Here is a 14,630-nt window from a genome sequence, read left to right as displayed (position 1 = left end):
ACCTAAGTGATTCGATTATATAGTGTTATTTTTTTATTTAGTGACTTCATGTTTCTGTGTGCTTAATATGTATAGTTAGAACAAAAGTTAATACAGGAAGTCATTTACGTATTTGGTCTTTGACTAAACATCTAAAATCTGCTCTTAGAGTTTGCCCGCGATTCGTGGAACACGAGGAGACAAACTGGCTGACCGAATACGGAACAGTATACGGAATCGGCCGGTCACGTTTTCCGCTTGCCTAAACCAAAATAAAGTGACGATGGTGACGGCCCTGAATGAGATGGAGTGACGAACTGGACGCATACCACAGAAAAATAGTAAAAAGCGATAGACCGGACAGAATATAAAAAAATGAATTTGGCGGAATTTGGCCATTGCACTGCAGTGGTACAGTAATGGCATTTAAAAAAAGGCCAAAGGTTGTCACAGTTAAAAAATAAAATTAAGTGAATCTTAAACATAGAGCTTGGTAAATAAATGTTTTTGAATCGACTAACGGCAACCCTGGTTGATAGGAAACGCTGAAGAAATTAAATTTCAAATAACGTCACTAACTTCCGCCCCGCAGATAGAATTTGCAAAATGGTGGAAGGAGGCGTGGATATAGATTTATACGCCGACGATATTGAATCTGATTTTAATCGTCAGGTAAGCTAAAATTTACTTTGCCTTATTACGTAGATCCTATAATATATGCTTAAATTAAGTCCGGCGTGTTTTTAATCTGGCGTCGGGTTGGTAAATAAATTTGTTTGGTCGGTCTCCTTCAGGACGATTTCGGCGGTGAAAATGTGGATTTATACGACGACGTAATCGCCGCGCCAGCAACAAAACCGGACGACGGCGATGGACCTCCGAACCCGGCACCGCAGCACCAGCATCCTCCGGAGGAAACCAACGGCAGCGTCCCCTATCACAACAACGCATCAAACCACGGCCATCATGGCCGCCGTTTTCAACTTTACGTCGGCAACCTAACTTGGGTTTGTACATGATTTTGACTAATTTAGATTATAATGTATATATAGGAGTTTATTGTTTTCGATATTTGTTTTACTCTTGGTAACGAGTAAAACAGATATTTTCTGGACTGCCGTCCCTACCCAGATTTTGTTACTTGGCGTTAGGTACATTGTAATTTCAATGTTTTACATAAGCTAAAAAATACATGTTACTATTATATGTCAACAAATTTGTTTAACAGCTAGTTCTGGATTGAGCTTGAACTAAGTACTACACCAAAAAACTTATAAATAATAAAATAACATGAGTACTTAGATCAATCTCCCAAGCCTTTGTAGAAAGATTATATAAAATTTGCAAAGTGTCTATTATAACCATTGTTGAAATTGTTTATAACTCGTCTATTTTTATATTGTATGTTAATAGAATTAAATATGAACTTATTTAATTAAAATCTAGTTAAATCTCTTAAATTCTGTATGTTAAAAATACTTCATTTAGTTAATATTTTGAATTGCAAAACCTAAATTTGTTGTTGTTTAGTGTTAGTAAACATTACTTATCAAAAGAATTGTATTTTGACAAGTACGCTATTCTAAACTTAACTTATTTATTTTATTACTGAATTTAAATATATTTGAAATGACTTCATATGCTAGGTAACTCAGTCTGAGTGAAGACGGCATGTCCAAATAAGACCACATGAAAATTTAAACATTCTTGTTACAAATATCCTAGCAGTCAGTTGCAATGTTTCATTGATGATATTAAAAAAAACTATTACATTTAAGTTTTCATTTGGTTGCTGTACTTATTTAGTAAATGTGCATCTGTGAATTTAAATTAATATTGCACAGCCGCACATATCAGTCTTGGGCCTTATTTTTATTGGTACTAAATAATTGTGTCAAAAGTAGATAATCTAGTGAAATAAGGCCCTAATGGAATATTTGTTTGGCTAAATACTTAACTAAAATGAACCACTGAAAGCAGTAAAGCAAAATTATATCTTAATATACATATTTACTAGATGGCATAGGTTTCTGTGTTGTGCACTGCAACAAGTGAAGCTGTGATCAGATGTCATTGGCCAGAGGTCATTTTATTTGATGGACTAATATTTCATATATTTTTTTGTATTCAATATTTTTGAACTGAACCATGAAAAATATTGTGTCAGAAAACATTGCACACACTGACACACAGACATGTTTATGACAATCAATTTGATTCCTGAGATCTGACTATTTCCTGAATGTTGTAAGATTTAATTTAAATCTATAATTTTGCTATACTATAAACTAAGAAGCAAAAACAAGATAGTGTTTTGTAATTTCTGGCAATCTAATTAAGTTAAAATTGTCAGCAGTCATTCATTTATGTTAAATATATGAAGGTATCCATTATTGTTTACATAATTATAATTAATTTTAAATGTAGTGTCTTCATCAATTTGTTAATTCAATTGTATAATAAACCCTTCTTAGTGGTTTAGGACCCAATGTTGCCTAATGATAATAATAGAAAAAAGTTTGTTTATAAATATGAAATAAATAGTTCGACACAACTTGTTAAGTACCTAAACTATTAAATTGTCAACTGTATGCCTAATACACTGCTTGTTTTTGCTTCATGAAGATATAAAAGATATATATTGAATATTTTAGTAGTAAATTTTTCACACAGTTTTTGTTTCACCCAAACCATCATCATCACAATACTTCTATAGGAAATCTGTGTGAACTAATTTACAATATTACGTAAATATTTTTAGTTTATTTTTGCACTAATCAAGGAACAAAATCTTTAAGTAAAGATTTAATTCCTAGATATAATGTATTCTGCTTTTTGCAGATGTTAACTTGTGATATTTTTATTAACTTGCTCTATTGTTTTCATATTTAAAATTTTATAGATATTCATATTTATACTCGAGTTATATTTTACAAAGAGATATTTGCATGTAAAAGATGTTATGGCATACAGCATAACCATTCTCATAAAAAACAATGTTGTTATAAATATTAAATTGTCAATTATATTTTACTCATGTTGCTTGATTGAGATTAATTTATTTGTAAATAATCAAGTTTTAATTATACCTTTTGTGTTTATTCGTAAACAGTTAATCATGTAACTACTAGAGAATTAAAAAACATAACTATTACTTAGCATGCAGTTTCTCCCTTGAGTTAGTGTACATGCTGGCTGGTTCACTAAATGTAAGCCATATTCATGATGATATACACAATTGTAAATATCTCTTTGGTGCATCGTTCAATCAGTGATGCAGGTTGCCATTTGTTTGTTCTTGTGATATTAGGAATATATTTGGCATGATTGTATTTTGGTGTGACTTGAGAAGTGTGACAGTGGGATGAAATACGAAGTTCAAGTTCCACTTTTCACCAATTAAGATCTTGATAAAGAATATGGTGTAGTAAAGGTGGAACTGTGAATCTTCATAATTTTGTATGTCCCCATTGTTATGTTATGAAAATTGACTTCTGAAAGAAGATGTATGCCTGATTAATATGTATTTATGTATTAGCTCATGTAACATACTATAGATCCCTCACAGTGATTTCATGTTACATACACATTTTCTGAATATTTTGCTTTATAAAAAAAACACTGTGTCTCTGCACATATTTGGTACATAAATATGAGTGTTCTGTTTGACATCACTTACATACTTATAATATTGTTCAACTGGTTGTCTATTATGGTCTACTTGGCTTTAGTCAATAACATAGAGAATATATGTGTCACATATTTGTCTAGGCTATTAATTAGTTAGAGGGGCATAGAAAGAGCAGTGCGTTCAAAAAAATATTTCTTACAAGTAGTAAAACATAGTGTTATTTGCCTGTTTAGATAAGCTTGTCACTTGATAATCGGAATCTTGGGGCAAGGAATGCATGATTGTTTCTAAATCTTGAAATCTGGTGTTGCCCAATATTCTGGTTCGGTTGACTTATGTATTTTACTTGACTAATGTTTTTCTTTATCAGGGTTTCAGAGGTAAGATGTTTGAGCTTGTTTCGCGTAATTATGTAGCCAACTTTGTCCTATTTTAATATATTTTTTTATTGTTTCCTTTCCTTTTTGTTCGTATGAACTGGACAGATGCGTAACACTTTTTGTCTGTACTGCGTTTTTAGCATGTCCATTTTAATGATGTGTAAACTTAAATAAACTAATTTAACAAAGTCGCAAAATGTTCTAATGTACTTTCCTGGTACAATTCCTATTAATGTATCATACTTATTAAAAAATGTATTCATCCGGTCGAAAATATGGAAAATTATCAAATGAGGAGTCGTTATTATTATTATTTCAATAATATGATTATTGTAGTGTTTAGTCAGTTATGTTAAATCATGAAAAAAATATTAAGTTTCGCGTCGTTACACGTACTTCATTTATGTTTTCTGTCGCGATTGTGTTTCGTTGTTTTTTTTTTAATTAAATTACAAGGTTTGTAAGTAAAGAAAGCATCCATATTGTTATGTTCCCTGTAACAGGTATAATATTATTGGCAGATGTTAATAGCATATACATGTAATAATGCTAAATTCTATATTACTGATGTAATATCTTCCTGCTTAAAAATATTTTATTGTTAGTTGATACTATAAACCCTGTTTAGTTTGGTATTTATTACTTTAATTCATTATTTTGGTTTGCGTAAACTAAGACGTTAATTACCTACGAAATAATTATGTAAAAAGTTGTACGAAATGAGTTAATCACCCTTCTTTGCTGTTTAGAAGGAATTCCTGTCCCGTTTGAGAGCGATGGAGTCTGCAGTTTTGCGAACTGCCTTATTTATTTATCTTGATACTGCCAATATCTGTGATAAATTGATGAATGACAATAAAAACATGGTAACAAAGAAAACTGTTTCCTTTCTCCCGACGTCTCCTGTTACGAAAACGAGAACGTACCTAGCCATTATCTTATTAAATTAAATAAGAAGTGATACATCTTAGTGCTAGGTGTTGTTATCACGGTCTACATTGTTAGGTTTCGTATAGAGGGACTCTCGACATCGACATTGAAGTAGATTAGGCATTACAGACGAATCGAAGTAACACACTTGCTTGCTTTATCAACTCAACACAGACAAGTTAGGTACAATATGTTAGATACCAGTGTTTATTCTAGGCGCGTAAAAGGTATGCCATTGGACGTGCAAATCCATACGCCAAAGTTGCGGATGGCTTCATCACGTATGTATGCAATATGTCGCTTAGCTGCTGTTTGTATCGTGGTTTAGTTTTGGATAACACCTTTTACAGTGGGCGACGGACCAAGACATAGCTAACGCCGTCGGAGACATTGGCGTTACTGATTTCCAAGACGTGAAGTTCTTCGAGAATAGGGCGAATGGACAGTCGAAGGGATTCTGCGTCATATCCCTCGGCTCAGACCAGTCCATAAGGATGGTAATGGACCGACTGCCCAAGAAAGAGATACACGGACAGCATCCAGTCGTCACATTACCCACTAAACAGGTAATTAAATGGTTGCACTGGCTGCAACTTCCATTATTTTAATATTACTGAACTGCACGTAAGTTTTTGGGTGAAGATTTGGTCTTTATAGAAATCTATTTACATAGTTAAAATCACAGTATAAAAGAAACGATTGCCTACGTGCCATGTAATTCACAAAACTTATAATAAAATTGACGAAATCCAAAGTCACATGTTGAAAACCTATGTATTTTGAGGAGTACTAAAATTTTAGTAAAATTACTCGCGACCTTGTAAATTGTAAAAATATTTTCGGATTAAAATTCCCAGGTAACAATATGCAAAAGGCGCTTTTCCTATCATGCGTCTTTTATTGCGTTTAAAATCACCAGTGCGCGGTTATGTTTCGGTTACCGGTGGCTATCATTATCATATGCATTTTTCTCAAACAACGCATGATAGGACAAGGTCACCCAGGTATTTTTTATCCAAATAAATCAGAGCATGTTCCTCTGAGAGAGGGATGTGATGTGTTCGTACTTCGTAGGCACTTTGTAAAGCATGTGAGATTGATGTAATTTAATTAAGTATTTTGCAACAGAAAGGTTTGAGCTGAATGTTTTTTGTATGCTGAAACAAACTTCATATACAATGTCCGTTTTAGTAATAATAAGGTCATTCGTTATGTTGGATATTTATATTTCTTTCAATATCTATTAATTATATAAATATTTAATGTCTAAAGTCTTGGTTGTAATCAGTTTCCAAAACTTATTATGACCTTAATTTATCGATGTATGTTGTCAGCATACAATGGTAGTATATTCCACAGGCATTGAACCAGTTTGAGAGTCAGTCTAAGACTAGATCAACCCCACCCGGCCCTAACAATCCGGGTATGAGAGGACCACACCCAGGCGGACCGCCTGGACCACACCCTGGAGGTAAATATCACTAAGACTTAAACCAAAACTAAAGATGCATTATAAAAAAGTAATAATGGATTTTCAATGAATGTAAACTAAATACATTGAATTGATCTTAAAAACAAAAATAAAGGTTTGTAACCTTTATTAATCAAAACAATCAAAATTCAAGAGAAATTAAAATAATGCTGGAGGCAGAAGTGAGATAATGTGTTCTTATTAACTTTTTGTGTTATATCAGAGGCACATTACGAGATTACAATGATAATAATATTCACATAGGTGTCAAAATTACCATTACAAAAGTATGGACTCCATCTGAAGAGACACAATCTGTGATTGTGATTGTTGTATGACATGTGTAAGATGGAATCGGATGGATTGGGAAGTCGAAGTCGAAGGGAGCCTTTGCTTGCCACGGATTTACATCTTGTTATCTTAGTTCTGAAGTCTATGGTAGACTATTTTTGTACATTTTCCATAAATTCTTACATAAAAAACAGTAACAGGTAGTATACACAAAAATAGTGAGTACCGTGGCAGATAAAAAATAGCACTAATAGATTACATAAATTCAGAATTCTTCGGCGGAGGTCCTAACGGACCAGGCGGCAATGGGCCGCGCATGATGATGGCCGGCGGCGCGCCCCACCACCCGCTGCGGGGCCCGGCGGGCGGCCACCACGGCCACGGGCCGCACCCGCACGGCCCGCCGCACCATCTGCCGCAGCACCAGGGCCCGCCGCCGCACCATCTGCCCCACCAGGGCCCGCCGCCGCACCAGGGCCCGCCGCCCAGGGGGCCGCCCATGCAGGTATCATTCAACTTTTTGTTTCTTAGAAAAATCTACTTTGAAGATTTATATGACTGCCGTATTGCCTACTGAATTCCATGAAATTCTTCTTCCTCTTTTACTGAATTCCGATAAGTAACCAATTTAATATACTTTTGAACTCTTCTGATCTATTTCTGAGCACTTGTGACATAACTTAGTTATTGGTGCTATATCTTACATTAATTCGTTAACTGTCTAGACTAATTGTAACATTTTATGAAACAGTTCCAAGGCCCGCCTCAGCTGCAGCGCGGGCCAGGCGGCCCCGGCGGGCCAGGCGGGCCGGGCGGCCGGCCGGGCCCGGACTGGGGCCCACGCGGGCCCCCGCAGCAGCTGCCGCCGCACCCTGCGCCTCAGTACGGACCCCCACAACACCAGATGCCTCACCAAATGCCCCCGCCGCACCCGGTAACAATATAGACCAGACATATCTGTCACGCAAAGATACGATATCATAACTTTCAAAATTCTTTTTAGGTATTTTTATAATTTTATCTATTGTTACTATTACCAAGCGATTTTTTTTTGGTTCTGAAGTTTAGATGATTATATTAATGACAAAGGGCATTTGGTAGCTTGTAATTTAGATTGGCGTCGCTCATCTTTGCGTGTTATGTTTCCTTATAGACAATTAGTGTCTCATGTGACTCATGATGTTAACCCTTCACCATTAGTGAATATTAACTGATTCCGATGTTCTCAGGGCGGCGGAGCGGGCTTGCCGCCCGGGCACGCGGGGCTGGCCGTCCCGCGCGGCCCGGCGCCGCTGCCGCATCACCCAGGTATGCCCCCCTACCAAGGTACGCACACTCACTATACCTAGCTAAACTTAACCTGCTACACCTAACACACTAACAAACTAACCCATCAACTTACAAAAACTTGTTTGTTTTTATTTATATATTATTTTTATTTGTTTAATACTTTTTGTTGAGTTTGATATTTGTTAGGTAATTAACAGATTGTTTAAATGAGAAGTTGTGAATATTCCCAATATTCACCAACTAAATAACTGGCAATTTTTTTATCATTCCATTGTTCTCAATCAAAATCTTAAAACACTTAAGTCCACGTTTACTTAGTCTGACTAATAAAACGTACGAATTGAGGTACCAAGTAATAAAATTATAATTACTGAGAATTGAGTGAACTTTTCAATAATTGTAGTTCACTAACAAGATTTAATATTCTTAACTAAGATATTATCATTTAAATGCTGTTTCGAGTAAAACATTTAAATACGTAGCAAACACAAGACTCAAAAGGCACTAACCAAACTAAAATTTAATGTACTAACTATCATACAAATAAGGTTTTTTTTATTGTAATTTAAGTTTTTTTATTACCGTTTTCTTACTTTCCTGAATTTTAGTCCCAATGTATTTGTACAGCCCAAGGGCTTTTTCTTTATTCCGTTTTAGTTTTCCATGATCCGTTTTAGGCGTGTTCAGAAGCGTGTGTATAAAGCGTGTTGTCTATTGTCGCAGGCGTGGGTGGCGGGGCGCCTGCTCCCCACGTGAACCCCGCGTTCTTCGCGCAGCAGCCGCCCGTACAGCCGCAGCCCACGGTGCAGCCGCCGCCGCAGCCCGGACCTCCCGGTAAACACTTATTCATTACCTATTGACTTCGTTCGTCGCGTGATAATGTTACACACGCGTCTCAAACAGATGAGCCAGGGATGATGCCTGCCAGGTTAGCGAGATTGTCCGAAAGGTTTACCGTAGCATGGTAGCTCGTCCCGAACAGCTATGATACTTGATAGAACGAAACAGCCTTGCATGCCCAAATAACATTTTAAAGAAATTGACTATGTGCTGATAAATATTAAGCCCTAGTTTTGATTAAGGCATGAAGGAAAAGCGTATAATCATTATACGGAAAGTGTTAAGAATAATGTGCTAACAGGTCCCGGAGCTCCATATGGGCACCCAGCGCATGGCCCACCGCCAACCACGCAGGGTCCGCCGCCTACTGCTAGACAACCCTACGGAAGACCTCCACAAGTGAGTTATACCAAAGTTCAGTTCAGTTCAACCTTTTCAAGCTTGACGTCAAAATCAGGCATAAATGTCATTGTAAAGTATTCTCATTGGTTTCGTTTTGTCATTTAAACGATCTATAATTTTCGTTCTAATTGTCTGTAATTAGTAGTAGTCCTTACTCTTTAAGTATAACTCTTGATTAAGATTCTTGAAGGTATAAAACTAGGCAGTACTTCTACTTTGACAATTGATCATAATTAATGTATTGAAGAAATTATTTGTATTGTGTATGTAATTAAAGAAGTAATATAAATAGTAAAGATGTAGCTTATACTGTAACGTACCTCACGCGCTTAGTTATCGTTCAAGTAGTGATGTGCTAGGCGCTTAGTAAATGTATGGTCGTGTCGGCAGAGCTACCCCGCGGCGGCGGAGGGCGGGCGCGGCGCGCACCACGGCGGCGCGCTGGCGCACGGCGCGCACCCCGCGCACGCGCCGCACGCGCCGCACGCGCCGCACGCCGCCCACGCGCCGCACGCCGCGCACGCGCCGCACGCCGGCATCAGCGAGGCCGAGTTCGAGGAGGTCATGTCGCGCAACCGCACCGTCTCCTCCAGCGCCATCGCGCGCGCCGTCAGCGACGCCGCCGCCGGCGAGTACGCCTCCGCCATCGAGACGCTCGTCACCGCCATCTCGCTCATTAAGCAGAGCAAGGTATGCGATGCACATTATTCAGTATTTCGTCATGTTCTTCTAATTTAAACTTGGTAACTTGGCTGTAGCTTCGTCTTCCGTCCTCATAGCTCTATCACACTCCCAGTGTTTAAGTAATATTACTTCGTTCTTCAGGTGGCTCACGACGACCGCTGCAAGATACTCATCTCATCGTTACAAGACACGCTGCACGGCGTGGAGACCAAATCTTACGGCAGTGGCGAGAGGCGGCGCTCCCGCTCGCGAGACCGCGACGCGCGCGCCCACCACCGCGCGCCGCGCCGCCGCGACCGCTCCGCCTCGCGCTACCGGGACCGCAGCCGCGACCGCGACGAGCGAGACAGGTACACACTTTACTAAGCGGTAGCTAATGCCACTGCTGCCTTAGTAAGTAGGCTGCCACAGAACTCGGATCGGGCTAAAAAACGTTGCTCGACGGATTTTGCACTCGTTTGCTTCGGAAAGCAGGTGACGATAAAATCAACAGTGTCGGTATTGCAGTAATAAGCGTGCATCTGTTTTCGTCTTCACACCTTCACGAATTTGATGTACGTTGCGAAAGGTACACGGGCGCAGCTTGAAAGAACCCCATCAGTAGACTTAAGTAAGGTAACTATTAGTACATTAATGCGAATGTCACTCTATTCGGAATTTGATGCTGTTGCGTACAGTAGGTTTTTGTATGAAGTTCATATATTATCCCAAACTCAAATGACTAAATGCTGATCGGGCAAGAATCCAGCTGTGGTTTTTGATAATACGATGGCTGTTGTCGTCATAGTAGGGACATATTACCAAGACAGGAACGTAGCTTAAAGTATTACTGACGCTATGCCCTTGCTTGCAGGTACAGGGAACGTTCCAGGGAACGTGATCGTGAACGCGACCGCGATGCGTAAGTGTCGCGTATTCATAACACTGACACTCGCTTACCACACGCACGTTTACCTTGTTGCGTGAACTGACCTATGTTGTACCTTGTCTTCACATAACTAATACATTCTACGTTTTTTGGCCTCGGTCAGCATTGAAAAATGAACTTACGACTTCGACTATTTTAACAAAATATAGGGGGAATATTACAGGTTTCGGCACCATTATTGTATATAAGGGCAGCATGAAACAATATTATTGATTGTTTATATAAGAATGTCTTTGTTGCAGGTATTACAGGGATTACCGTGACCGCGAACGTGACAGGTCCCGCTCTAGGGAAAGGGAACGTGCGGATCACTACAATAGGGGTCACAGTCGAGAGGAGAGGTGAGCGAAGTATTTAACATACTGTTATCGCGATTAATTGACGATGTTGACGATTTATCGCGGAAATTTTAAGGGGAAAGCTCCAATTTTCAAATCCAAACATTCGATTTTGCAATTCATGTAGAAAATGTGTTATCGAGACTTAACATCGTTCTTAAGCATGATATACATGGCAGACAGACAGAGAGAAAATATTTTACGTGTGTATTTAAAAAAACAGTTTTTAAAGACTTCCCTTACAAATGTTCAAGATTCTGAATAAAATGGTTTTTGTATTGCGCTGTGACTAACGCGTGTACTCCGTGCAGGCCGCGCAAGTCCCCGGTGGAGCCGGCGGCGGAGGGCGGCGCGGGCGACGCGGCGGGCGCCAAGTCCCGCGCGGCGGCCGCGCCCTACTACGACGAGCGCTACCGCGAGCGCCGCGACCGCGAGCCGCCGCCGCCCGAGCGCGAGCGGGACCATCGCCGCGACGCCCGCCACTAGCGCTGGCCACAGCTTTACACAACGCGCCATCCCGGGGGGCTGTACTCTGCTATTAACTTGATCAATACAATACTGTTCACGAAATACAGGACATATTAGCATGAAGTAGTTTCTGCTGGGAGAACTAAACGGACCTATCACAATCGCTTGATGTCTACAGAAACTAAAAAGAAACAACTTGCAGCATATTTCAATGTGTGTTAGCTCTGTTTTTGTACCTTCATCAATTTTACTGTCTACAAATTTTAGTAGCATGTGCAACTCATCTTAAATCTTTGATTGTTGTGTGAAACTGTACCGGTGCCTCATATGGGGTAGTGAACTCGCTATAGATCAAAATCTGAGCAATAAGATAGACAGTCATAGATTCCGGTTAATGTTGAGTGAGTAGACGGGTGACGGAATATATACCTGCAAGTACCCTGTGGTACATAGTATAGTGCAACAGAAATATAAATTTTATTTTTAATGGACTGGAAGTAGGCTTCACGAAGCCTATATAATTCGGCGATTGAAGTCGTATGCCTTATCAGATTGACAAAGCAATTTATGTAAGATGACGTTATATATTTTTCGTTGGTGGCTTAAGTATTTTGGATTGTAAGCACTAGGAACCAAAGGGTTAAATAAAAATATATAAAACTCCGTTTTTAGTATACTCTTACTGTACAAATTCAATATCTACTCAATGAAATTATGACAAAATAAAATTGATGTTTTGTTTTTTGTCTTCAACCTATAACTTTATTTCCAAAATAATTTTCTACAACAAAATTAACATTCCAATTTTCGCACCCTTCACCCAGGTACACATTTTGGGAATTACCTTTTAATTCAAACATTGGTTTTACATGTAGACCATGCCTATTATGCATGAAGTGATAAATTCTCACGTAGAAATACCCTACTTCGATTAAAATAATACTAAAATTCAAAGATGTCACTAAAATCATAGTCTATCTTATTACTGTTAATTAATTTCCTAATGTTTTAATCATTGTGTTTCAATAGGAAATCTATCAGTAATACTGTAAGGTTTAGTCATGTAAGTTAAGATATTCTCGTATGGTTTGTTCCATATGGTTAGATTATGACACTGATTTAGATGTTAATTAAATAAATTGATGTAATGAGACAAATTCTTGTTTGTTTTTCTTCTCCAATGAATTGCAGTGGTGCAAAATTTACACTTCTACTAACCTCGGAATAGCTCGGCAAAAAAACCTGTGCTTAATCAGCCATGGTTTTTTTATTGAGACAGATGTTTTGGGTAAGTTCGGCCGCTGTCTTTGTATCTATAGCGCCGTTGCTCCTAGGCAAGCTTTTTTGTCGAAAATGATTATTTCATTTTTTTCCTGTTACTGCATGTCTCATTCTATCAAACCGAAAATGATGACATTTGCCATTTCTTACGGTCCACTAGGTTGTTACAGTCTGGTCCAAACAAATCCACTAATGGATTTACTGTGTTTCATTCACAAAATAATTATGTGTACCCAAATTGATATTTCCGCAGTGTTCTTTCGTAGTAGTAATAATAAACGAATTTATTTCCTATACAAGCTTACCCACGTCACCAGTCGTCAGGCGAACTCTTTGTGTTGAAGCAAACGGTTTCCTTTCCCTTCTGCGCCAGGTATCGTGCTCACAAATCCGGAAAGAGAGAAACTATAGAGCGGTGTTCTCTAAAAATAATTTTGTTTGTACCTAAGTATGTGCCGTTAGTGGATTTTATCCATAAATTCCCTACTTATCAAGACATTATTAGACCGTTATAATGTCAATATATTCTTGTTTTTTTATTGCGCTATTTTATAGTCTTCAAAAATATTTAAAAGTTTTTTTCTTATATTAAGAACACAGGCCCAGAATAAGCATTTGTGAATGTGTGGATCACACAACTGTATTACCTAAATATATACATACATACTTACCTTCATATTAATACTATGCAACCCTACTTGCTCAAAGAAAAATAGCTAAAAAAAAACTTCATCCAACTCACGCTGCTCCATACCAGTCCAAGTTCCGCAGCTGCAAAAATGAACAGCGTGTGTGCGCCTCAGTGAGTTAACCAACAATGGTTTGAAACAAAGAGTTTCTATTAATACGTATAGACTCGTTATTGATGAGTTTTCCCTACGCGGTGGAATCGAACTGAGAATTAATTGTTACTAAGTATTAATCCGCAACACTCCATTATCTTCGTAAATTGTTTCCATTGATTAAGTAGTCGGAATAATATTTTGGAGCGTGTTAATTCACTAATAACATAATGGGATGCCATTAGTCTATCAGATGGGAATCCATTAATCAATGATTACATTCCTGTATGAAACGATAACACTTGGAGCGCTGCATTTTAAGAAAATTTTTTCACGTCGATGCGTATTGGTCTGTGTACGCAGTCCAATATGCAGCAACTAAAACCTTATATAGAGATTTTGTGAGAATAGCAGGTTATTAGATGGATTTTGAAATTAATTTGATGATACGTTGGCAACATTTCTAAAGTTTTGCTTAATAAACAATTTTGTCTAAAATTTAGTTTACAAAATATGAATAGAAACCGCCAACTTATAATAAAAAGAAATTTTATTAATAAATGATGTAACGGTTTACTCACGCGTATTCCGTAGACCGCGATCCCGCCGCGTCTGCTCATGATTAAGGACTCCGGTTGGGTCCGAAACTAGTCGGGCTACCCCGATAAATACACGTGAGTAAACCGTTACATCATTTAATAATGAATCATTCTCACGACAGTTACTATCAAAAAAGAAATTTTATTCGCCCCATCTGTTGCAATGAACTACGACTAACAGTACCTATTTCTACTACATTTGCAAATGTATCTACAAATCCGCTATTTCCATGCTTAATTTATGTGCGCGTGTTGATGTAACCGTAATGACGCGTATTAGGTAACCGTTTTGCGAACTATTTCTCATAATAGCGTAGGCGGCGATAGCGAGGGTTG

General features: G+C 38.1%; 1 protein-coding gene across 1 annotated transcript; it reads left to right on the top strand.

The window, feature by feature from the left end:
* The first annotated feature begins 527 nt into the window (after positions 1-527).
* LOC113500207 (cleavage and polyadenylation specificity factor subunit CG7185) lies at positions 528-12,789 on the top strand. Its single transcript, XM_026880915.1, has 14 exons — positions 528-651; positions 774-986; positions 5,271-5,486; positions 6,280-6,391; positions 6,952-7,250; positions 7,422-7,616; positions 7,912-8,008; positions 8,696-8,806; positions 9,114-9,211; positions 9,605-9,904; positions 10,040-10,248; positions 10,752-10,799; positions 11,069-11,167; positions 11,476-12,789. The coding sequence occupies exons 1-14, from the start codon at positions 586-588 to the stop codon at positions 11,648-11,650; spliced, it is 2,238 nt and encodes a 745-aa protein (XP_026736716.1). The 5' UTR covers positions 528-585; the 3' UTR covers positions 11,651-12,789.
* Positions 12,790-14,630: the final 1,841 nt, after the last annotated feature.

This window comes from Trichoplusia ni, chromosome 13 (genome assembly GCF_003590095.1).
Source record: "Trichoplusia ni isolate ovarian cell line Hi5 chromosome 13, tn1, whole genome shotgun sequence".
Classification (NCBI taxonomy): domain Eukaryota; kingdom Metazoa; phylum Arthropoda; class Insecta; order Lepidoptera; family Noctuidae; genus Trichoplusia; species Trichoplusia ni.
The sequence above is the reverse complement of the archived record's forward strand: the minus strand, read 5'-3'. Positions and strand labels throughout refer to the sequence as shown.